At 38.1% G+C, this 25980-nt stretch overlaps 2 protein-coding genes across 3 annotated transcripts; one reads left to right on the top strand and one right to left on the bottom strand.

The window, feature by feature from the left end:
• Positions 1–58: 58 nt before the first annotated feature.
• On the bottom strand, positions 59–4278 carry LOC129588022 (NEDD8-activating enzyme E1 catalytic subunit-like). 2 transcript variants are annotated; one of them, XM_055482021.1, is made up of 16 exons: positions 3773–4278; positions 3042–3287; positions 2727–2927; positions 2455–2641; positions 2137–2217; positions 1964–2046; positions 1804–1884; positions 1693–1736; positions 1538–1602; positions 1312–1470; positions 1150–1252; positions 966–1079; positions 832–885; positions 647–765; positions 483–583; positions 59–409 (listed from the first exon to the last, which is right to left on the bottom strand). In XM_055482021.1, the coding sequence occupies exons 4-16, from the start codon at positions 2617–2619 to the stop codon at positions 208–210; spliced, it is 1371 nt and encodes a 456-aa protein (XP_055337996.1). In that variant the 5' UTR covers positions 2620–2641; positions 2727–2927; positions 3042–3287; positions 3773–4278; the 3' UTR covers positions 59–207. The 2 variants fall into 2 exon arrangements, with proteins under 2 accessions (XP_055337996.1, XP_055337995.1); XM_055482020.1 differs by having other exon boundaries at positions 2455–2656; positions 3773–4275.
• Positions 3076–25960, top strand: LOC129588229 (WD repeat-containing protein 47-like). The gene is made up of 10 exons (XM_055482394.1): positions 3076–3210; positions 21853–22488; positions 23226–23326; positions 23402–23472; positions 23548–24095; positions 24181–24338; positions 24507–24685; positions 24858–25160; positions 25231–25449; positions 25509–25960. Exons 2-10 carry the CDS (start codon positions 21958–21960, stop codon positions 25658–25660), a joined length of 2262 nt encoding a protein of 753 aa, XP_055338369.1. The 5' UTR covers positions 3076–3210; positions 21853–21957; the 3' UTR covers positions 25661–25960.
• The last annotated feature ends 20 nt before the right edge of the window (positions 25961–25980 follow it).

Raw genomic sequence — 25980 nt, 5'->3', positions numbered from 1 at the left:
CGATGGAGCTCCGTGTCAAATCCTTGGGTGCCCGGAGTTAGTTTCCACAGATTTGAAACCTTATTCTAAATTTTCTTGTTAGAAATCTGTGCTATTTGCCTTCTAAAAAGGACAGTGTTTTCAAGCTCAGAGTACAGCGGAAAAATCATTTCTAATCACATCAAAATTTGATCCAAACAAAAAAGCGGCAAAAACGTAAACTTCACATTAGTTATGTAGAGATCGCAGGTGAAACACTTTAGCAGCGGGAGAAGTAATGTCCGCAATTACCACTTCCTGACCACTTTTTAAACCCAGATCGTATAACGTTTTTTCCAAATTTCCTTTCGTTTGTTGCTCGAGGCTGGCCATATACAGGGTTCGTTGTTTTCCTTCTATGGATGCGGTTACAGCCGGATTCCTCATCTGACTAAAGGAAATCAAAAAATGATTGAATTTAAGTAATGCTCACTTAAAACCCCTAGTCCATGATGGTATCATACAATTTTGGATTGACTTTCAAAGACTCGATGAAGTCTCCCAAGGTTTTGGTGAAATCCACGTCAAAAGTAACCGACATTTGGGAACAGGCCAAACAGTCCGGCTACAATTTCGATACTTGAGTGTTGCTGTTAATAAGAATGATAAAAAATAAGCCAGTGCTTACATTTCGTTCCATCTGGAAAGTATTCGTGTATATCCCATCGACATCATTGAAGGACAAGAAATTGCTGACAGGTGAATACATGGATGACGCGATCTTGAAAACTTCCGAGGCGCATATAGCTAGCAGTAATAAACGAAATTGATTAAAACAAAATACAAAAAAAAGAATCAATAAGTTAAATTTACCAGCAACTACCGCGTTAGTGGAGGCAACTGCAGGAATAATATGCTTGACAACTCCTGCAAAAAGAAACGGCATAAGGCACGTAGCTGGAAATTATTGATCCTCTAAAACGATCTTTGAAATTAAAGAAACAAACCCAACGTCAAACGGTACGTGACGCCCTGAATGGCAAACTCTTTTGCTCGCTCTTCCGCTTTTCGCCAAATCCAGGTTACGTGTTGCGGATCATCTCCATCTACGTTCACACCCACTAAGAAAAGAAAGCATGCTTTTCTTGACATGTAACCAGTAAGATTATTAGCAAGATAATCGATCATTACCCCCAAATGGCTCTTCCTTCGGCCACAGTAAAATTTTCGCGTACTCAATACAGTGTTCAGGTAAACGAGGAGTATGAGCAATAGTGCACATGGGAAAATTGACCTTTATAGACGATACATATTAGAAACGCTTCTTGTCTGTTGAAATATGGCCAAACTCACAGCGGGAGGATAGAGGTCCAAAGAGCATTCCAAACAAGCGCTAATACCAGGGGTCACGACTCGGACATTGCCCTTGAATCCTTCGGTTCCACCATCAACGAGCGGGATGATGGTGCTTGGGTCAAGGTTGCTATCCTCATCGAACGAAAGCAGAGAAAGCTAAAAACATATAAACTTAAAGTACAAATTTATCGCCTTGAAGGAATCTGCATGTTTTTATATGCACCAGCATTCCATTCATCCATCTTCGCGCCACAACGGAATCCAAACCACAGACAACAATACGAAATCCTGTAATACAAGCGACGGAAATATATACTGCAAGCTGGTCATCTCATTCGCGACTGTGAAAAACAGTACAGTAACCGTCTGTCTTTTTACCTCGATAGAAATCCTCATCAAAATCTTCAATTCGGTTGCAGAGACTGCATATCACAGAAAAAATATGTAACTAAACAACCGCAGAAAAATATCATGAACAGCCGTTCTTACGCTTCCACTCGACACTGTGGCACTCTTTCGTTGATGAAGCGAGCAGCACATTCGGCCTTGCTTTTGCCGATATCACTTGGCCTGTCAGATATTTCAAATTGGAAAATGTTCCAAGAAATGTTTTGATTTGGTAACACACATTTGCACTCGTTTTGTCTACCTGAACAAAAATTGTCGGTTAAGATTGGATAGATCAATCGTGTCCATGTCGATTACGGTCAGCTGCCGGAATCCAAGTAAAGCCTGTAAATTGTAACAAAAAAAATTGACGTGATCCAGGCGTGACCTGAGTATCTTACAGATTCATAACAAAAAAAGAAACCACTGGAATACCAAATCTTTGAGCAGTTCACATCCCAAACCACCTGCTCCAACAACGAGGATTTTGCAGTTCTCGCGCATAAAATTGACCAGCTGCAATAACGACATAAGCACTACAGTAATACCGAATATATACAGATAGGTTTAAGCATCAAAATTATATCAGACAGTCATATCTGATTCTGTATTATTATTATTATTAGCATCGCTTTAGGCTTGACTGGTGAACTGAGAATTGCAATGTGTTCTTCGCATGTGAGGAAGCCCGCTTGTACTTGCATTGATTCAATCAAAACGTATAAGAAAAGGTTGACGGATCTGGTTGCCTACCTCCGGACAGCCTTCAAAATCCGGGAGCGCCAAACCTGGAAGCATAGGCCGCTGCAGTAAATTATTCAGAGCGCGCAGTCGGCTGTCACTGGTCGTTCCACTGAATTCGTTCATGTTGAAATCGTCGTCTCCGCTGTCAATTTCTTCTGATGCCATTTTTTGCATATGAAATACCGTACGAACTCTTCTGGAGATATTTTCCCTGGTTATGAAATGGTTGAAGTTAAACACTCACTACGTAACTAAAAAAAGCTATCCTTCTTGTACCGTACCAGTCAATGGCCTCAGTGCGTACTGCAGAACTCCTGGACTGACGCTGGATATCCGAGTCGGGAGACTGCAGACTACAAGCACTCACCACGATATTTTTTCCGCTTTCGGTTGTTATCGCAAACCGCAGCGAGAATGATTAAGGAAGATCTTCCAGGCTTATCGAAATTGCAGACAGTTGCTTTACAGCTCAACTCGGATGTCTACAAAGACGTAAACCGATATAAACGGTTGAAACTTGAAACGGTATTAAAAGCCTTGTACTGTTGTTCGTACTGCGGCGGGTCATACTGATTTGTGCCACTGCAATGACTCACCAATGTTTTGATGCGTCTGCTGCCCATTCATATGGCCGTCTGCTGCGCTGCAATAAAAGTTTCCCTTCATTCAATTATTTGCCTTTGTACGTATACTCTCTCTGTTGTGAATTTCGTCATTCATTAACGTTTGGGAACTTTCAGTTTTGTGTTCATCCATCCATTTAATGTAGTAAACGGCGTCCCGCAAAGCGATTTTGGATTTTGTCACGTCCAGATTGCAGTTTATGACGTCACACATATAGTCTAAAATACCATTGCATTTATCGCAACCAAGTGTTTTAGTTTACACACTAGTTAATTACACTAATTAATTAATTAAGGTTTTAGTCAATCTTACAAGTACCTACCAGAAATGAACTTGTTATAGCTAATTTTGTTCAGAAAAAAACCCTGGGTTAAGTGATATTTGAACTATGCGAACTTGAGATCACGTGACCAAGGTATAAATTTTTAAGTTACTTTGTTGAAATTCAGCAATATTTGCTAATGGCGTCTAAAGTGTGTGACACACGACTTTTTAACGTCATAAATACAATGCAAAATCTCCATTAAAATTACCAAATTTAGACCCTAGTTTGTATTATCAACTGCATGGATTACAGAATTATCGTAATCATACACGTACATACTAGCTTGCGTGCACGCAATAAGCTGCTGGAAACACTGTTACATTAATCGCACAATAAAAGTATAGTTATGAAAGTGGGCAGTTCATGGTACAGCCATACCTGTTTGTCCTATAAATAAATAAGTATCCTCAAACTGTAGAAATAATAATGCAATATTTAACTGAATGGAATTTCAACGCGCCAGTAGCGTCATAATTAAAGTGCTCCACCATGCCACAAAAAATGCATACTCAGGATCATGCTGAACAGCCAAAGATAGTTAGAATAAATCTTCCAGTAGTGTACAGTGTACTTCATAAGGCGCAATTCATATGTATTGTACATGAGTCCCACAGTGTTAAATAGTTTATTATTCGAGCCGCTCAGGCTGTATGGCATTATTGACGAGGTAGTCGCGCTTATGTTCGAGCGCTGTTCCACGCCGCAAGAATGTAAACAACTTGTTGTGTGACAGGGGACTCATCTTAGTACGATGGGTAAAGTATACAATAATGTACACCATACAGTATTATACGTAAACAGTATACAATTTTGAGCTTAACAGCTAATACATTGCAACCCACAAGCATTGATTTATTAAGAATAAATTCCTTAAATACTTGAGACATACCATTCTATGTAGAAAAATTGGATTTACAAAGTACTATTTTTAAAACGGGGTACGTACTCGTATTATCATTTTATTGTAATGGTTAGATAAACAGTACACATAGCGTTCCACGCCGTGCCCACGCGCACATCAGGCACCCCACCCATCAACGCATCAGAGATACGGATCTTCCCTCAACCATGAGCACTATCCTGCCTTCGCTGCAGCTACGTTAGCGACTAAAAAGTTTTGTTTTGCATCCAAATAGTGCGCTGAAGGATTTTTTATTTTTCTGTGCAATTGAGGTAAAACATCCTCTAGTAGTAATTTTATGACTTTGTAAAACCAAAATCACAAATTATGCTGTTTTAAGATGTGCACACTATACAACCGCTCACGCTCAATAAAATATTGATCTGCCAAACTGATATGATGAGCGCGCGTATGTGTAACGGAATGCTTTGCAATACTCAGTTTACATAATTATTACAAAAGAATGATAATGCTTACCCTGTTGGGAAAAAAAGTACTTAGTATAGCCGATTTTTTCTCTATAGAATAATGGTATGCTCAAAGTATTTACAAAAATATATTCTTATCAAATTACTGCTTTTCGGTTACAAGCAGGATTTAAAAATATGGGTTGCTTAAAGGCACAGGTGGATTGCAATGTGCGCTGGGCGGCGGCTGTCGTCATAGCCACTGCACTTTATATAATCGTTGTCAAAATGACAGACTTATTAATTGCAGTACTGCAAATAAATTACTAAGTTATTACATTAAACAAAAAAATGAGTAAATGACTGTAATTGAAATATTTCGCGTGCGCTAGCTTTGTTCAGTTTTTGAAACGCTAAGGTAGTGTGGCATGCCATTGTAATGAACTTACAAGCATGAGGACCCAGTTGTCTTTGGATTCCAGGCAGGTGCTTAGGCTTAAAATAAGCTTATAATATAGTCTATTTTATCCCATTTTTGCAGTACCGCTGATATGAAGGATAATATTTAATATGTACTCAAAATTATTAGAGAGCTGGGATGCACTATGGCGATCCATTTGTCTTGGTGCATCATGTTAACTCTCCTGATGTTGGTTCTCATTGAAAACACGAACATAGTGTTCAAGATCCAAAAGCAATGTTCGAAAACCGAATACGACGCTCGAAACGAAAGCATAATGCTTGTGCTTCGTGTTTAAAAGCGCAGACAGGAGCATCATCCGCTGAGACAAACCGTTATTAGAGCGCATTTGAGCTCTCTGAAAACTTTTGAGTGGTTTTTAAATCTTATCTTTTATATCAGTGGGGTAGCGAAAAATGAAATGAAAATGCAATATACTCTAAGCTTCACTTTAAGCCTAAACACCAGTCTGGACTCCAAAGACAACTGGGTTCCTATGCTTGTTAGGGTAACCTCTTAATGTGAAATGCTTACTGTTCTTTTACGCAAACCATTTGAAATCTGGCTTGTCTTATCAGTTTTTTGCTTAAACAAAAAATTGGTTCCAGAAAGGAAACCGAAAGAATGACTTTGCAAATTTAACCGCAAAATAAATGTTATCCATCAGTACTGATTTAACAGTACGAATTGCTGTACAAATAAGAAAAGGCTGTTTTGCAAGATAGCCGTTAATGCTTTTTGCATAGTGCATGGTGCTCTTGAAACGTATGCGATCACAGTTGAATGAAACATTGTACACAAAAGGCTGACTGATATTTGAGTTTGTTAACAAAATTAAAATTTTATCAAAATTACAAATTGTTGACTACTCTGATTATGTAAAAACTGATAAATAAAAGCATGAAAGCATTTTTTCTCTTTGCCGAACCTAGCAATGGTATCCAATTTTTTATTGTTGCTAGCATACATTTCTGTTCCACAAAACGAAGGGTAACGAACGTTGACTACTATAGCAGAATTTTTTTGCGAATGATTTTGCAACAAGTATATACTTCCTGCGAGCTGAGTCGTTTACCGCAGTTTTTTGCGAAATTTTACGCATCTAGAACTGTATAGATTCAATCAATAAAAAATAAAATGTTTCTTTAAGCCGAGATTGTAAGACAAAAATTTTTTTTGCATAAATTTTCGAAAGATGGCAAAAATAGGGGGTGCATGAATCAGGCATCAGAAAAAAGTGGTAGTCGGGCGTTCAAAAACATCTGGATTATAACGCCACCACGCTAGCATTTTCCATACGGTAAAAGAGTGCACTACTGTCGTGTTTTACTGCTAAGGCGACAGAAATCACTTCCGAAATTCTGTACTGTATGATATAGCGTTTGTTGAGATTTGATATTGTAGAAGTATGTTTATCAGCCTTTGTTGGCAGATAAGTTGGTACAGTAAGCTATTGTCAATAGTTCACAGCTTACCGAAAGTCATCGAAAACAAATTCTGCAAAGTTGACAGTTAGGACAATATGTTGACATTTTGCAAGATAGGGCAATCTTGCAGCAATAGCCAAGAAGCAAAAAATATTAAAGGCTATATCAAGCAAAACGTTCAAAAAATTGCCAAAATTTGAAAAAAATGTAAAGAAACCCGAAACGCATAGCTAACGCACGGTTCTACCCTGTCGTTTGCTGCAATTTCTATAAGAAGTATAATATAACGAAGTTTTTAGTGCACTTATGAAGCATGGTTTAGTAAAAATTAACAAGAAACAGTTTTCTTTGCGCCAATCACAAACCTGACGGACGACTACGCTGCGATAATTGTACAAAATTAGACAAAAATCTGTAATTGTTTTTCTTAATTTTTTGTAAAATTAGTGTTAAAATTTTTTAGCAATACTCATTCGTTTTATGAAGTATCACTTTCAAAAACATTAGTAATTCATACGCGCACTACTCATATGGTCGTTTAACTGGCTGCAGTATGTCAATGGGTGACGGTTGTTGAAAGGGGTCATCACGTATTGCTGCTTCTACAAACCGATTTCCTTCCGCTTTTTCCCTTACTCATTTCAACATAGCGTACTGTATGCGCTGTCCAATACTAATAATTTTTTTAAAATTTGAAACGGTGTCCTTACAATAACGTCGTTAAAAAAACGTGATGAACTACACACCATGCCACCCTATCCACTGCACTCCACCAGTGTTACCACCACATTTATGCGGCAACGCAAAATAATGATGATTCACTTAAATTTAATTGAATAAGTCTACTTTTTCTTTTAAAATTGTTCCTTAGGTTGATTTTGTTTCATTATGCACATTTACCACTTGCACAGCCACAACGCAGCCGTACATACATGGCGATGACCGCCGTTTTATGGTGTAGTTCGGTGACACAAGCGGCGTGGCAAAGTGTTGCCTTCTTATTGGCTTTTTAGCGATGTATTTGAAAAAACGGTTTAAAATGTTTTAAAAATTTGAGACACTGTGTATAACATATGCTGTGCTGAATTGAGTCCAGGAAAGGAAATTGGTTTGTGGAAGTAAAAGTAGTAGTTTTTCGTGATGGCTACGGTGGACGTCCACCAAGCTTTGATTTGCTGTAGGTGCCCATTTAGGTGGGCATTTAGCGACCAAAAGGGAAGAAAAACAACAAGTCACTGAATTGCTGTGGGTTAAAATGAGCACGAAGCTACATCATACACAAAAACGCAGCCACAGAGCAACCAGATTAGTTTTACTCTGACGCGATTCATCATCAAAGTTGCGGCCCATTAGTACTTCGCTTTAGGGGTTCGAAGTGGTGAGTTGACCTAGGTAGGACTCGTATTGACCACAGGCATTACTGTAACGAGCACGCCACCCCGAACGGTCAGCGTTGATACAGGCTGACGACTATAGACATTGCCATGGGGGCCGTGCATGATTTGCACGGATGCGTGGAGCAAAGAAGCAGTCCAAACAGTTTTAGAGGTGCATAATGTGCTAGCGTTGCGCACTCGGATATGTGCTTCAAGTGGATCTCACATCCTAATTAACCAATGGTAATAACATAATTTATCTACACTGTTTTGCCAGCTAGCAAACGTTTTGCTTTCAAAAGTATTGTTTGTGCTTGCGTGGTTAGATCTTTGCACTTAGGACAACCAAGTTCTTTGCAACTGATGACTTCAGGGAAATATGCTCCCGAAGCTCTGCTTTTCCAAATGTTATTTGTGTAAAATGTCAGTTGTACTGAGCGTTCTCCAATCTTTACTAAAAAATTCTGAATTGCTCACCACACAAGCCCATGAGAATGTCAAGACTGACTGTGAAAGTTGGCTTGGTAACGATTAAGGTTTGCAGGAGTGGTAAACCAGAAACAATAGCTGAGGCCAGTGCCACAATCACACACTGCTATTCGTGTAATAAACCTCTTCGATTTAGCTATAAACGAGCCAATATCCACAACAACCTTTGGCTTGCACTCTGACATTTTTCACTATTATTTTAAAAATATGTGCCTTGGGGAGCAATCCTCGGTTTTTCTTGAGGTCATGTAGCAAAACTGCATAAAAGTGAACTGTCGGTCAATAATTTGTCGGGTAAGAAGTTGTGATAATTATCGTACGTCAGTTCAGGAAATTGTCATTAAGCAAAGCGAAGACGAGTAAATTGCTTCCATAAAAAATGAGCACGTGTTCACAATTTTTACGTCTTTAAAAGGTTGAAAAATTTGATTTTACATCAACTATTGTTTGTTTTTGTGGTTTCTTAATTTGCTGGCACGATAGTCACTGCCATATGCGCTCTTAAAGATTACATTTACTTATTGATAGTTTTTAATCAAACCTTTTTAATTATACTTGACGCTAGTACTCGACACTTGACGCCAGTAATGCTCAACGCTAAATATGGTGAGCATCCACCTTCTTAGTGGATTGGCACATAGAAATTAGCCTACGGCCTGGATAAAGTTGGACGAAGTGTAGGAAATACCAGCTACAGTCAAGTTTCCATTTGCAGCTAATAAATTGCGTTCTTATAAATGTCATCTTTTAGTTACAGAAAGAAAAGGGCACAAACACATGTAGACAAGAAAAATGTCACCAAACTGGTCCAACGTGGATATGCATATGTATATATATATATATATGTATACATCATTCCAAAAATTAACTGCAACAGTTTCCAGTGCGACATTTTTGTGACACCGCATTTTATCTCACTAAAATTTGACGTCAAATTTTCTTGGTGGCTGTAGATAACCAAGGCTTTTACCCTGCATTACCTTGTTTAATACAGGAAATTGAATTATTTTTGTGAAGTAAACATTTTTGTCTGTTGTTTTGTTCCCACTTATTTGGGCTTTCGACTTCTAGTACTGTGCGATTGTTGATAAATATTTAAACTTTGTAACTTGTTCGGAAAAGTGTTTCGAACATTACTACAAAAATTAGTGTAATAATAATGAACGATACAAGAACTGCTTCACAAAGTTTTGTCTTGGGATCACTGATCTTCATTTTAAAAGTTTTGACATTACTGTCATCAAATGTTGGATGCGTCTGACTGCTTTAATAGTTGCGCTGCAAGCTTAATGAGAAGGTATGGTCATTTTAAACTCGCTATGGCTACATTCTGTAAATAATTGATATATCTAAATACATTTTACGTTTTGTGGGTAAAAACATGACGTCTTAGTTAACCTTAATCAATTGCGATATGCATAATGTAAAACGGTTGAATAATCATAAGCTAAAAATTCAAGACCGTGTGGCAATAAAGATTTAACTAACTTTCCATGTGGAGCAACAAAGTAACGCTGATTTGTAATTTGACCTACATTATACTGCAATGCTTTGGTTCGCTGAGAAAATATTAAGGGTTTACAGTCAATATTTAGGAAACGCTATGAGTTGTACAAACGTCTCAGCTTATACCTATTTAACAATAATGATACGGTATAAGTCTGGATATTTTCTTTTGCGCTTGCCACCAAAAAGGCGCTTAACTGGAATTTAACTACTTGTGCACGTGTGACACGTAATGCCACTTTGAGCGGCACGGACGGCTATAGCGTGTGTCGTGATATTTGATTTAAACATGTTTTGTTTAGAACTTGCATTTACAGCTGCTGTATGAAGAAACAGAGATGTTTCGTTTTGGTTCTTTGAAAGTAAACAGTAAAATTTCGGCGAACGTTTGCGTACAAATCTAAATATTATATAAAAATAATATTATATAAAAATATTTTCGTGTTTGCTGTTGTGCGAACCTGATTAGTGCGAGCGGGTAGTGCGTACAGCAATAAAACAGGACATGTTAGATAATTTCGATCTTGAAAAATTTTCAAAGAATGAAATTTTATTTTGGCAGAATTTGAAGAGTTGACTAAATTATACCTCCAGTGTGTTTTTGGTCTGCTAGATAATAAAGTGGGCTGATGTACCAATAATAGCAATAAATACTCAGCTAAAAAATAAGACATGTTTGCAACTTGCAGAATGCAATAAGAACAACTTAACAGCAAGGTACCAGAGCTGGGACCTATTTTCTTGCTCATTTCGGTTTTTGATACTGTTAGTCATTTAGCAAAACAACACGGGCTGGGGAGCGTTTATAGAAAAAACAATTACGCAAAATTGTGAATACAAACTGACCAATGCTGAACCTCTAAAAGGATCACATTTCGTTTTTTGCGATATGTACTTACTAGTTGTGATTTTGTTTTTGTTATTACGAGCAGTTGGCATGCGAGTCTGTCTATCAAGCTAGTAAATTAATTAGTAACCTCTACAAGCCTATTTGTCTTTGATTATTTTGAAGACGCGGGAGAAGAGATAAGATAATTACTTACAACCTTTCCGTCGACATTTTGTTGCCCAAAACAACTGAAAACTGTAATAGTAACCTACCTCACTCACACATACCAAAGCTGTTAAGCGAAAGGAGTAAATTCTTCAGGCTTCCTCTGGTGAGAGCTATCATGATAGCGACGGTAGCGATAAAGCACGATAAGGAGTATCGCTGACGTACGGTTACAGATTTTGTTTACCTGTATTCGGGTAACTGAGAGATTTGATTCTAATTCAAAGAACACGCAACATGTAGTTCGAGATTGGCATTTGTTCTTTTGATGTTCAAAAGTTTTCAGCAAGCTATCGGTTAGCGTAATAGCACTGGTCTGTAAGTCTTATATCGAAAACCTTCATTTGTAGAATAAAACTTTCATAGATTTAGTCTGCTATCGCCTATGTACAGTAATGACTACAATATGATTTGATTGGAAAAGGCCTTTGCGCTTGCATCAGTTAGAAACTGAAATACTTAATATTTTTAGTTTTTTAACGACACCACAACAGCGCAGAATAAAGAAAGCATAATAGGAGAAATAATAACGACTGACAGCTGCAAAAGCTGTGGTTGGTTCTATAAATTGGTAATAGCTATGACTCTTGTTGTGGTAGCGGTGCTGGTAGTGACAAGTATTGTGGTACTAGGAATGTACAATTTGTTTTAAAATTTTGGTTTTCGGGTACTTGTGTAATTTTTATTTTTCAAACCTTTTCAGAGTCTCTTGATTTCTTATTTTTGGATATTTTGGCTTTTCGTTTTTTCAGTGTGTCTATTTTGTACATTTGTTTTTCGTTTTTTTAATATTCCTAGATTTAAATTGCAGTTAATTCTGATGATAGGAGGAAAGTTTCGCTAGCACAAGTTTCAAGTTTTGCTAGTGTTTTATCAGCACTTACATTTTCTTTATATTTAAGCATCCAATTAAAATTTCCTTAAAAATACTCAAAAGTCTAGTTAAACTAAAGACCTTGAAGCAAGAACTGCGCAAAGATGCGTGCAGTTTTATTGACGGCTTACTCATTAAGCGAGACCAACCGACAACCACCCTTTCTGTCCCGACCACTGATTTCTTCACGTGTCCGCTATTTGTAGAAGATTGATAGCATGTTGAACAATGTGCATGGCCGTCGGCTGGTGCCGTCAAATAAATGGAATGTCGGTTTAGTTACGCGCATACTGCATGGTGATTGCACTAATACCAAACCACGCCCGCTACCAGTGTTCCTGCACATTCTACCAACCACTAACATCTGTACCACTACCAAGGCTCCTCCTCTCACCACCGTTGTTCCTACCAATTAAGGAAAAACTGAAATCAGCTGATTAACCGGTAAATCAACCTCGGTTAATCCCTAATTTTAAACCGCTTCCACTACCCTAAATTGCTCAAAACGTAGTGCTGGCGCACTGAATTGTAACAAATTTTGCGTCAAGTAAAAATGCATGCTAAACGAAACTTAAATAACCGTTCACAGGTCGTGATTGTTCACTAGTATCGTCAAACGAATTACGTTAACGCTTTTGCCAAAATTTTAAAAAATGCAGCGCAATGAACAATACATGGATTCACCCACCACCACGTGATACAAAATACAGCAAGCAGAAAATATCCGACCCGACAAATAATTATTGCTACGGAAAACGTGTTTTGTTAAAGCGAGACAGATTAAAAATGTTTAAATTTAATCGAAAAGTAAGGTTTAATAGTTTTACAAATGTAGTGCTCTTAACAAAATCTCTAGACAAACGAGCGCCTTTGTACGCTCTTCTGCCTTCTGCTAAAAATTCGTTCGATTTCCCAGAAAATAGTGAAAAACCCCGTTCACGTTGTCTCAAGTCTTTAAGCTTAAGGGTAGTGGAAACGGTTTTAAAATTACGGATTAACCGAGGTTGACTTACCGGTTAAGCAGCTAATTTCAGTTTTTCCTTAATTGGTAGGAACAACGGAGGTGAGAAGAGGAGCCTTGGTGGTGGTACAGATGTTAGTGTTTGGTAGTATGTGCAGGAACACAGGTAGTGGGCGTGGTTTGGTATTAGTGCAGTCACCATGCAGTATGCGCGTAACTAAACCGACATTCCATTTATTTGACTGCACCAGCCGACGGCCATGCACATTGTTCAACATACTATCAATCTTTTACAAATAGCGGACACGTGAAGAAATCATGGGTCGGGACAGAAAGGGTGGTTGTCGGTTGGTCTCGCTTAATGAATTAGAGTCGTCAATAAAACTGCACGCGTCTTTGCGCAGTTCTTGCTTCAAGGTCTTTAGTTTAACTAGACTTTCTGAGTATTTTTAAGAAAAATTTTAATTGGATGCTTAAATATAAAGAAAATTTAAGTGCCGATAAAACACTAGCAAAACTTGAAACTTGTGCTAGCGAAACTTTCCTCCTATCATCAGAATTAACTGCAATTTAAATCTAGGAATATTAAAAAACGAAAACAAATGTACAAATAGACACACTGAAACGAAAAGCCAAAATATCCAAAAATAAGAAATCAAGAGACTCTGAAAAGGTTTGAAAAATAAAAATACACAAGTGCCCGAAAACCAAAATTTTAAAACAAGTGTACATTCCTAGTACCACAATACTTGTCACTACCAGCACCGCTACCACAACAAGAGTCATAGCTATTACCAATTTATAGAACCAACCACAGCTTTGCAGCTGTCAGTCGTTATTATTTCTCTATTATGCTTTCTTTATTCTGCTTTGTTGTGGTGTCGTTAAAAACTAAAAATATTAAGTATTTCAGTTTCTAACTGATGCAAGCGCAAGGCCTTTCAATCAAATCATATTGTAGTCATTACTGTACAGGCGATAGCAGACTAAATCTATGAAAGTTTTATTCTACAAATGAAGGTTTTCGATATAAGACTTACAGACCAGTGCTATTACGCTAACCGATAGCTTGCTGGCTTTTGAACATCAAAGAACAAATGCCAATCTCGAACCACATGTTGCGTGTTCTTTGAATTAGAATCAAATCTCTCAGTTACCCGAATACAGGTAAACAAAATCTGTAACCGTACGTCAGCGATACTCCTTATCGTGCTTTATCTTCTGTCGCTATCATGATGTCTCAGAGGCCTGAAAATTTACTCCTTTCGCTTAACGGCTTTGGTATGAGTGAGGTAGGTTACTATTACAGTTTTCAGTTGTTTTGGGCAACAAAATGTCGACGGAAAGGTTGTAAGTAATTATCTCTTCTCCGCGTCTTCAAAATAATCAAAACAAATAGGCTTGTAGAGGTTACTAATTAATTTACTAGCTTGATAGACAGACTCGCATGCCAACTACTCGTAATAACAAAAGAAATCACAACTAGTAAGTATATATCGCAAAAAACAAAAAAGTGATCCTTTAGAGGTTCAGCATTGGCCAGTTTGTATTCAGAATTTTGCGTAATTGTTTTTTCTATAAACGCTCCCCCACCGTGTTGTTTGCTAAATGACTAACAGTATCAAAACCGGAATGAGCAAGAAAATAGCTCCCAGCTCTAGTACCCTGCTGTTACGTTGTTCTTATTGCATTTTGCAGGTTGCAAACATGTCTTATTTTTTTGGTTGAGTATTTATTGCTATTATTGTACATCAGCCCACTTTATTATCTAGCATACAAAACACTGGAGTATAATTTAGTCAACTCTTCAAATTCTGCCAAAATAAAATTTCATTCTTTGAAAATTTTTCAAGATCGAAATTACCTAACATGTCCCGTTTTACTGCTGTACGCACTACCCGCTCGCACTAATCAGGTTCCTTTAAACAGCAAACACGAAAATATTTTATATAATATTATTTTTTATATAATATTTGAATTTGTACGCAAACGTTCGCCGAAATTTTACTGTTTACTTTCAAAGATCCAAAACGAAACATCTCTGTTTCTTCATACAGCAGCTGTAAATGCAAGTTCTAAACAAAATATGTTTAAATCAAATATCACGACACACGCTATAGCCGTCCGTGCCGCTCAAAGTGGCATTACGTGTCACACGTGCACAAGTAGTTAAATTCCAGTTAAGCGCCTTTTGGTGGCAAGCGCAAAGAAAATATCAGACTTATACCGTATCATTATTGTTAAATAGGTATAAGCTGAGACGTTTGTACAACTCATAGCGTTTCCTAAATATTGACTGTAAACCCAATATTTTCTCAGCGAACCAAAGCATTGCAGTATAATGTAGGTCAAATTATAAATCAGCGTTACTTTGTTGCTCCACATGGAAAGTTAGTTAAATCTTTATACCACACGGTCTTGAATTTTTAGCCATGATTATTCAACCGTTTTACATTATGCATATCGCAATTGATTAAGGTTAACTAAGACGTCGCTGTTTTACCCACAAAACGTAAAATGTGTTTAGATATATCAATTATTACAGAATGTAGCTAGCGAGTTTAAAATATACCTTCTCATTAAGCTTGCAGCGCAACTATTAAACAGTCAGACGCATCCAACATTTGATGACATGTCAAAACTTTTAAAATGAAGATCAGTGATCCCAAGACAAAACTTTGTGAAGCAGTTCTTGTATCGTTCATTATTATTACATAATTTTGTGTAATGTTCGAAACACTTTTCCGAACAAGTTACAAAGTTTAAATATTTATCAACAATACAGTACTAGAAGTCGAAAGCCCAAATAAGTGGAACAAAACAACAGACAAAAATGTTTACTTCACAAAAATAATTCAATTTCTGTAAACAAGGTAATGCAGGGTAAAAGCTGGTTATCTACAGCCACCAAGAAATTTGACGTCAAATTTTAGTGAGATAAAATGCGGTGTCAAAAATATCGCACTGAAACTGTTGCAGTTAATTTTTGAATGATGTATACATATATATATATATATATGCATATCCACTGGACCAGTTTGGTGACATTTTTCTTGTCTACATGTGTTTGTGCCCTTTTCTTTCTGTAACTAAAAGATGACATTTATAAGAACGCAATTTATTAGTGCAAATGGAAACATGACTAGCTGTTACACTTCGTCCAACTTTATCCAGGCCGTGGCTATTTCTATGTGCCAATCCACTAAGAGGTGGATGCTCACCATATTTAGCGTTGAGCATTACTGGCGTCAAGTGTCAGTACTAGCGTCAAGTATAATTAAAAGGTTTGATCAAAACTATCAATAAGTAAATGTAATCTTTAAAGCGCATATGGCAGTGACTATCGTGCCAGCAAATTAAGAAACCAAAACAAACAATAGTTGATGTAAAATCAAATTTTTCAACCTTTAAAGACGTAAAAATTGTGAACACGTGCTCATTTTTTATGGAAGCAATTTACTCGTCTTCGCTTTGTAATGACAATTTCTGAACTGACGTACGATAATTATCACAACTTCTTACCGACAAATTGACCGACAGTTCACTTTTATGCAGTTTGCTACATGACCTCAAGAAAAACCGAGTTGCTCCCCAGGCACATTTTTAAAATAATAGTGAAAAATGTCAGAGTGCAAAGCCAAAGGTTGTTGTGGATATTGACTCGTTTATAGCTAAATCGAAGAGGTTTATTACACGAATAGCAGTGTGTGATTGTGGCACTGGCCTCAGCTATTGTTTCTGGTTTACCACTCCTGCAAACTTAATCGTTACCAGCCAACTTTCACAGTCAGTCTTGACATTCTCATGGGCTTGTGTGGTGAGCAATTCAGAATTTTTTTAGTAGATTGGAGAACGCTCAGGTACAACTGACATTTTACACAAATAACATTTGGAAAACAGAGCTTCGGGGCATATTTCCTGAAGTCATCAGTTGCAAAGAACTTGGTTGTCCTAAGTGCAAAGATCTAACCACAAGCACAAACAATACTTTTGAAAGCAAACGTTTGCTAGCTGGCAAAACAGTGTAGATAAATTATGTTATTACCACTGGTTAATTAGGATGTGAGATCCATGAAGCATATCCGAGATCCGAGTGCGCAACGCTAGCATTATGCACCTCTAAAACTGTTTGGACCTTCTTTTGCTCCACGCATCCGTGCAAATCATGCACGGCCCCATGGCAATGTCTATAGTCGTCAGCCTGTATCAACGCTGACCGTTCGGGAATGCGTGCTCGTTACAGTAATGCCTGTGGTCAATACAGGTCTACCTGAGTCAACTCACCACTTCGAACCCCTAAAGCGAAGTACTAATGGGCCGCAACTTTGATGATGAATCGCGTCAGAGTAAAACTAATCTGGTTGCTCTGTGGCTGCGTTTTGTGTATGATGTAGCTTCGTGCTCATTTTAACCCACAGCAATTCAGTGACTTGTTGTTTTCTTCCCTTTTGGTCGCTAAATGCCCACCTAAATGGGCACCTACAACAAATCAAAGCTTGGTGGACGTCCACCGTAGCCATCACGAAAAACTACTACTTACTTCCACAAACCAATTTCCTTTCCTGGACTCAATTCAACTGTATATGTTATACAGTGTCTCAAATTTTTTAAAACATTTTAAACCGTTTTTCAAATACATCGCTAAAAAAGCCAATAAGAAGGCAACACTTTGCCACGCCGCTTGTGTCGAACTACATAAACAGCGGTCATCGCCATGTAATGTACGGCTGCGTTGTGGCTGTGCAAGCGGTAAATGTGCATAATGAAACAAAATCAACCTAGGAACAATTTTAAAAGAAAAAATAGACTTATTCAATTAAATTTAAGTGAATCATTATTTTGCGTTGCCGCATAAATGTGGTTGTAACACTGGTGGAGTGCAGTGGATCGGGTGGCATGGCGTGTAGTTCATCACGTTTTTTTAACGACGCAAGGACACCGTTTCAAATTTAAAAATTATAGTATGGACTGCGCATACAGTACGCTATGTTGAAATGAGTAAGGGAAAAACGGAAGAATCGGTTTGTAGAAGCAGCAATACGTGATATTGCTTTCAACAACCGTCACCGATGACATACTGCAGCCAGTTAAACGACCATATGAGTAGTGCGCGTGGATTACTAATGTTTTAAGAAAATGATACTTCATAAAACAGATGAGTATTGTAAAAAATTTAACACTAATTTTACAAAATTAAGACAATTACAGATTTTTGTCTAATTTTGTACAATTATCGCAGCGTAGTCGTCCGTCAGGTTTGTGATTGGCGCAAAGAAAACTGTTTCTTGTTAATTTTTTAAATAAACCATGCTTCATAAGTGCACTAAAACTTCGTTATATTATACTTCTTATAGAAATTACGCAAACGACAGAGTAGAACCGTGCGTTAGCTATGCGTTTCGGGTTTCTTTACATTTTTCAAATTTTGGCAATTTTTGAACGTTTTGCCTGATATAGCCTTTAATATTTTTTTGCTTCTTGGCTATTGCTGCAAGATTGCCCTATCTTGCAAAATGTCAGCATATTGTCCTAACTGTCAACTTTGCAGATTGTTTTCGATGACTTTCAATTTTTTGAACGTTTTGCTGATATAGCCTTTAATATTTTTTTGCTTCTGGCTATTGCTGCAGATTGCCCTATCTTAAAATGTCAACATATTGTCCTAACTGTCAACTTTGCAGAATTTGTTTTCGATGACTTTCGTGGCTGAACTATTGACAATCGCTTACTGTACCAACTTACAAAGGCTGATAAACATACTTCTACAATATCAAATCTCAACAAACGCTATATCATACAGTACAAATTTCGGAAGTGATTCTGTCGCCTTAGCAGTAAAACACGACAGTAGTGCACTCTTTTACCGTATGGAAAATGCTAGCGTGGTGGCGTTATAATCAGATGTTTTGAACGCCCGACTACCACTTTTCTGATGCCTGATTCATGCACCCCTATTTTGCCATCTTTCGAAAATTTATGCAAAAAAAATTTTTGTCTTACAATCTCGTAAACATTTTATTTTTTATTGATTGAATCTATACAGTTCTAGATGCGTAAAATTTCGCAAAAAACTGCGGTAAACGACTCAGCTCGCAGGATGTATATACTTGTTGCAAAATCATTCAAAAAAATTCTGCTATAGTAGTCAACGTTCGTTACCCTTCGTTTTGTGGAACAGAAATGTATGCTAGCAACAATAAAAAATTGGATACCATTGCTAGGTTCGGCGAAAAAATGTTTCATGCTTTTATTTATCAGTTTTACATAATCAGAGTAGTCAACAATTTGTAATTTTGATAAAATTTTAATTTTGTTAACAAACTCAAATATCAGTCAGCCTTTTGTACAATGTTTCATTTAACTGTGATCGCATACGTTTCAAGAGCACCATGCACTATAAAAAGCATTAACGGCTATCTTGCAAAACAGCCTTTTCTTTTTTGTACAGCAATTCGTACTGTTAAATCAGTACTGATGGATAACATTTATTTTGCGGTTAAATTTGCAAAGTCATTCTTTCGGTTTCCTTTCTGGAACCAATTTTTGTAGCAAAAACTGATAAGACAAGCAGATTTCAAATGGTTTGCGTAAAACAGTAGCATTTCACATTGAGTTACTAACAGCATAGGAACCCAGTTGTCTTTGGGTCAGACTGGTGTTTAGGCTTAAAGTGAAGCTTAGAGTTGCATTTTCATTTCATTTTTCGCTACCCCACTGATATAAAAGATAAGATTTAAAACCACTCAAAGTTTAGAGCTCAATGCGCTCTAATAACGGTTTGTCTCAGCGGATGATGCTCTGTCTGCGCTTTAAACACGAAAGCATTATGCTTTCGTTTCGAGCGTCGTATTCGGTTTTCGAACATTGCTTTTGGATCTTGAACACTATGTTCGTGTTTTCAATGAGAACCAACATCAGGAGAGTTAACATGATGCACCAAGACAAATGGATCGCCATAGTGCATCCCAGCTCTCTAATAATTTTGAGTACATATTAAATATTCTTCTATCAGCGGTACTGCAAAAATGGGATAAAATAGACTATATTATAAGCTTATTTTAAGCCTAAGCACCTGCCTGGAATCCAAAGACAACTGGTCTCATCTTGTAAGTTCATTACAATGGCATGCCACACTACCTTAGCGTTTCAAAACTGAACAAAGCTAGCGCATATTTCAATTACAGTCATTTACTCATTTTTTGTTTAATGTAATATGTGTGCAGTACTGCAATTAATAAGTCTGTCATTTAAACGATTATATAAAGTGCAGTGGCTATGACGACAGCGCCGCCCAGCGCACATTGCAATCCACCTGTGCCTTTAAGCAACCCATATTTTTAAATCCTGCTTGTAACCGAAAAGCAGTAATTTGATAAGAATATATTTTTGTAAATACTTTGAGCATACCATTATTCTATGAGAAAAATCGGCTATACTAAGTACTTTCCCAACAGGGTAAGCAGTATCATTCTTTTGTAATAATTATGTAAACTTAGTATTGCAAAGCATTCCGTTACACATACGCGCGCTCATCATATCAGTTTGGCAGATCAATATTTTATTGAGCGTGAGCGGTTGTATAGTGTGCACATCTTAAAACAGCATAATTTGTGATTTTGGTTTTACAAAGTCATAAAATTACTACTAGAGGATGTTTTACCTCAATTGCAAAATAAAATCCTTCAGCGCACTATTTGGATGCAAAACAAAACTTTTTAGTCGCTAACGTAGCTGCAGCGAAGGCAGGATAGTGCTCATGGTTGAGGAAGATCCGTATCTCTGATGCGTTGATGGGTGGGGTGCCTGATGTGCGCGTGGGCACGGCGTGGAACGCTATGTGTACTGTTTATCTAACCATTACAATAAAATGATAATACAGTACGTACCCCGTTTAAATGTACTTTGTAAATCAATTTTTCTACATAGAATGGTATGTCTCAAGTATTTAAGGAATTTATTCTTAATAAATCAATGCTTGTGGGTTGCAATGTATTAGCTGTTAAGCTCAAAATTGTATACTGTTTACGTATAATACTGTATGGTGTACATTATTGTATACTTTACCCATCGTACTAAGATGAGTCCCTGTCACACAACAAGTTGTTTACATTCTTGCGGCGTGGAACAGCGCTCGAACATAAGCGCGACTACCTCGTCAATAATGCCATACAGCCTGAGCGGCTCGAATAATAAACTATTTAACACTGTGGGACTCATGTACAATACATATGAATTGCGCCTTATGAAGTACACTGTACACTACTGGAAGATTTATTCTAACTATCTTTGGCTGTTCAGCATGATCCTGAGTATGCATTTTTTGTGGCATGGTACTTTAATTATGACGCTACTGGCGCGTTGAAATTCCATTCAGTTAAATATTGCATTATTATTTCTACAGTTTGAGGATACTTATTTATTTATAGGACAAACAGGTATGGGTGTACCATGAACTGCCCACTTTCATAACTGTACTTTTATTGTGCGATAAATGTAACAGCTGTTTCCAGCAGCTTAATGCGTGCACGCAAGCTAGTATGTACGTGTATGATTACGATAATTCTCTAATCTATGCAGTTGATAATACAAAATAGGGTCTAAATTTGGTAATTTTTATGGAATTTTTGCATTGTTTTTATGACGTTTGAAAAGTCATGTGTCACATATTTTAGACGCCATTAGCAAATATTGCTGAATTTCAACAAAGTAACTTAAAATTTATACCTTGGTCACGTGATCTCAAGTTCGCATAGTTCAAATATCACTTAACAGGGTTTTTTTCTGAACAAAATTAGCTATAACAAGTTCATTTCTGGTAGGTACTTGTAAGATTGACTAAAACCTTAATTAATTAATTAGTGTAATTAACTAGTGTGTAAACTAAAACACTTGGTTGCGATAAATGCAATGGTATTTTAGACTATATGTGTGACGTCATAAACTGCAATCTGGACGTGACAAAATCCAAAATCGCTTTGCGGGACGCCGTTTACTACTATTAATCCATTGTGTAATTTACCATCCATTTATCCCTTCCATTTCCTTTACGAAGTGCTGAATAGTCCTGAAATTTTCTTTTGAACATTTTTAATATAATTACCGCTGGAAATGGTAATTAAACCGAATTCCTCCACGAGCAACTCCCAGGTCAATATTTCTGACCGCGAAATCATCATATTGATCTTGGAGTTCCTGGAGTCGAAAAATTTAAACATATCGCAGATATCTCTGGAGCGGGAGACTGGAATTGTGAATGGCGCTTTCTCTAACGAAATCCTGTTTTTACGAGATTTGATAATCGAGGGCTCGTGGGATGATGCAGTCGATTACGTTGAACCACTCCAACAGGCCGCTGTTTTTGATTATATTTACTTTAAGAAGATTGTTTACCGTTATAAGTATCTGGAACTGCTCTGCATAAAGAATGAAGTGGGAAACACCAAGTTCTCCGAAGAAGCTGCGGTGAACTGCTTGCGCGAGCTCGAGACCGTATGCGAAAAAGCGGAACTGAATGAGTACCGTTTGCTGCTGTCGTACGGAACCATCCAGGACCATCCGGACTTTCGCGACTGGAATCCATCCAGTGCTCGAGTCAAATGTTTTCGAGAGATTCGCCCGTTAGTGGAAACCGTGCTACAGGTAAGATTCCTCGTCGGATACGGAGAATTTTAATTACAGTACAGTACACATTGATATGTATATCGATGGTTTGTGGTATTTCGGTTTATGCTTATACATGTAATTGTTCCCTTCGAGTTTGACTGTTTGAGTTGTCTATCTAACTTCACTGTAACTGATTTTGTTACAATACTTTAAATCGGTTTCGCAGCTAGCATTCGTAGTTGTAGCTTTTTTTAATTTTTAATTTAGGTTTTACGTTCTACTGCAGATTTGCTTTGAAATTCATCTAAACCCTCGAGTAGGTATATTTCTGCAGACATACTAGTGCATGTGCGTTGGTTTCGTGTATCTGTACAAATTACGCATACATCTATACAAGTAGCGCTGGCCAGCCAATGGCAATTGCGAAAGTACCTTAGTTGTATAGATGTATGCGTGATTTGTACACATACACGAAAACAACGCACATGCACTACTAACTTGTTTACACTCAAAGTGACATGTCCAATTTGGAGATTCGAGTGAATAATTTTGAGTTATTTGTTTGACTTTTGACGGTATCGAAAACACGACAAGAGTGAGAACGTGAGTAAGTAAATTTAGATTTATGTAGACTCAAGACCAAAAGACGCTTTAAGTTATACTACATTAGTGTCCTGATTGTTCACCCGGAAAATGCGCAAATGACGTTTCTTTTTTACTGTGTGGAGCGAAGTTTTGTCAACACATACTGGCTAACCAGGAAGGATTTTTAGATTGGCACTCCTTCTCAAGGTGAAACGAATGTGAGCCCCCCTGATCGTTTGGTTCATCTCTCACTTGCCTGCAAGACAGATGATCTGCGAATTAGCCAGAAGTGATCTCGATGCGCCCCTCGTCTAATTCCCTGTTTGCTGGTTCACCTCCTATCTGAGTTTCCTGTTGAAAACAGTTTTCGGCGGCCCGGCAACTCACGCTCTGCTCGTGCCGCTTTGGTTAACGAAAATACCACCAAGCTGCAAGGTCACTCTCACATGAACCTTGTTTTATTAATTACTTAGTTGATATTGATTTTTAGTTTTACGGTAATGTTTACAGAAAGGAAGGTCGATATGCCTGACCATCGACAGAATACTGGCGAACCGTTGTCTCCAATCGAAGAGAACATTAACAGTTTCAGCGATGTCGACCATGGGACAGAGCCTGTATCCCAGCGACGCGAGCAAGACGAAGATCGAAAGCGCGTCATGGAGGATTGGCATGAACGTGATCGGTTGCGAGATCTCCTAGTTGCCGAAATAATGGGCAGCGCGCAGTCAAAGGTTTCTTCGCCCGCAGTAGTGCAGAATGATCGCAACGTTGGCAGCCCGTTGATCAGCAGGCGTTTAGAAACTGCGCAGAATCAAAATGTTGTTACTCCCATCGGACTGGATCGAGCCTACGTACCGACCGGTGATATTATGCGCGGAAAAGATATTCCTATATCAGGTCCTGACAGAATCAAAGGTCAGTCGGAAAAATCAGCATCCTCAGAGAACTCAACGTTACAAGCAGTCATTCCACGTCTCGAAAATCGATCAGATACTCTTTTGTCCGATAATACATCTACTGGTTATCACTCCCGTTCACCGTCTGCCTCGATCGATGTAAGTGCATTGGCCTTACTAGAAAAATTATTAGCGAAAATAGTATGTTTGGAACAGGTTTGTAATTATTGCTTTTGTACCGCAGTTCGAAACTGATACTCTGCGTTTCGTTCCCGTTCAAATTGTGGAGGACGAAGCTTTTGTTCGCTGTGCAGCATTTCATCCAGATGGAAGCTGTTATGCGGTTGGAAGTAATTCGAAAACATTAAGAATCTGTGAATATCCAGCTCAAATGAATGCGCGGTATGTGTGTAATGAATTAACTTTCCCATCATTCCCTACGTGCATTGTTGAGGACTGTTATATCGATAGCCGGTTTTATGTAGTGCGAGCGGTTATTAATTAGTCGGCTGGTAGCCTGGTACTGGATAAATTTCCTGGGATCAGTTATGAATCTTCTGCTGATTTTAGATTAACAGAGCACCGGGAGCAACCGCACAATGTAAGAATTTTGGACAGCCGTATCAACTACCATAAAGGGTCTCTATTCTGTTTGGCGTGGAGCTTGAAGGGAACACTGATTGCTTCTGGTTCAAACGATAAAATTATTAAACTGTCTCGGTTCGACCCGCAGACGAAGATATTACAGGGTATGGCTACGTGGTGTACTGTAGCTTTTGATTTAAATCATTTATAATGCAGTAACCTATCGGACAATTAAAAGGCAGCAGCGACTTGGGTTATTATTTTTGCTCCTAGCAAATTATTTCTTCCTCCTAGCAGATATTCCGTTTGGTTAAGGTTGTTAAAAATAATTTCTAGAAGGCAATATGGAGTTGCGCGTGCATGACGACACTATTCGGGATGTGATCTTCTTGGAAGATACTCGTACGTCTTCCGCGCTGCTGATGATATCTGCCGGTGCTGATAACAAGATCTTCGCTACCGATTGTCATACGGCCACAAAATTGCACAAATTTGGCGATCATTCTGCGCCAGTACTGTCGTTACACTCATGGACTCGTGGGATGTTCGTTAGCGGCGCTCAGGACAAAACGTGCCGTTTGTGGGATCTGCGTACGCTCTCAGCTGTTAAAACTTTCAGAAACAGTGACGGATTACCAGGTATGCCCAAGACCAAAAATTTCTTCCGCCAAACTGAATTTTTAAAGTTATGAATCATCGATTGTTGTAGATAGCACGGTCACCTGTGTGAGAGTGGACGTGATGGGGAAGGTCATGGCAACAGCTCACGAAAGCGGAGAATTGAGCCTCTGGGATTTACGAGCTGGACGGGTACTACAAGTGTCCAAACCTCATAGTAAAGACATACGTGGCCTAAGTTTTTCTCCGGCATCAAACTTTTTGCTGACAGCGTCTTACGACTCAAAAGTCCGCGCACATAACTTGGAAGGTGAGACTTACAAATTCTGTTTTGCGTCGGTACATCAATTAGTCGTGCGCTTTCTGTAGGCAATTTATTCGATCCATTACCGAATGTCGTTGTTGCGTCGCATGCCGACAAGGTTATCCAGTGTCATATGCATATGGTTGACAAATCCTTTCTGACCACAAGTGCGGATAAAACCTGTGTGCTTTGGGCCTATCCGGATGAATTGCGATAGTATCACTGGCATTTCCAGAAGGTTACGTCTTTTCGTTTCCCTATGATAGCAAAATAATCTCATGTGTCCCAGTCCAATGTTTGAAATGTTGAATAGACAGATGTTCCTTGTTTCGCAGCGTCTTGCCTTTTTCAGCCCTTGCTCTTGTTCTCTAGTCAGGTGCTTTTGTATATTTTGAAGATAAACCCTATTCTGTACGACAACAAAGTTCCTACTGTATAGGTAAGCATTTTTCTTTTCATTTGAAGTGTTTGTAAAATTATTAGTTAATTTATTGAAAATGAATAAATCGCCGAGAGGCATTTGCTCCAGAATCGTAT

Source organism: Paramacrobiotus metropolitanus, unplaced genomic scaffold (genome assembly GCF_019649055.1).
Source record: "Paramacrobiotus metropolitanus isolate TYO unplaced genomic scaffold, Prichtersi_v1.0 Parri_scaffold0000028, whole genome shotgun sequence".
NCBI lineage: Eukaryota > Metazoa > Tardigrada > Eutardigrada > Parachela > Macrobiotidae > Paramacrobiotus > Paramacrobiotus metropolitanus.
Note: the sequence above shows the minus strand (reverse complement) of the source record. Positions and strands in the feature narration are given on the sequence as shown.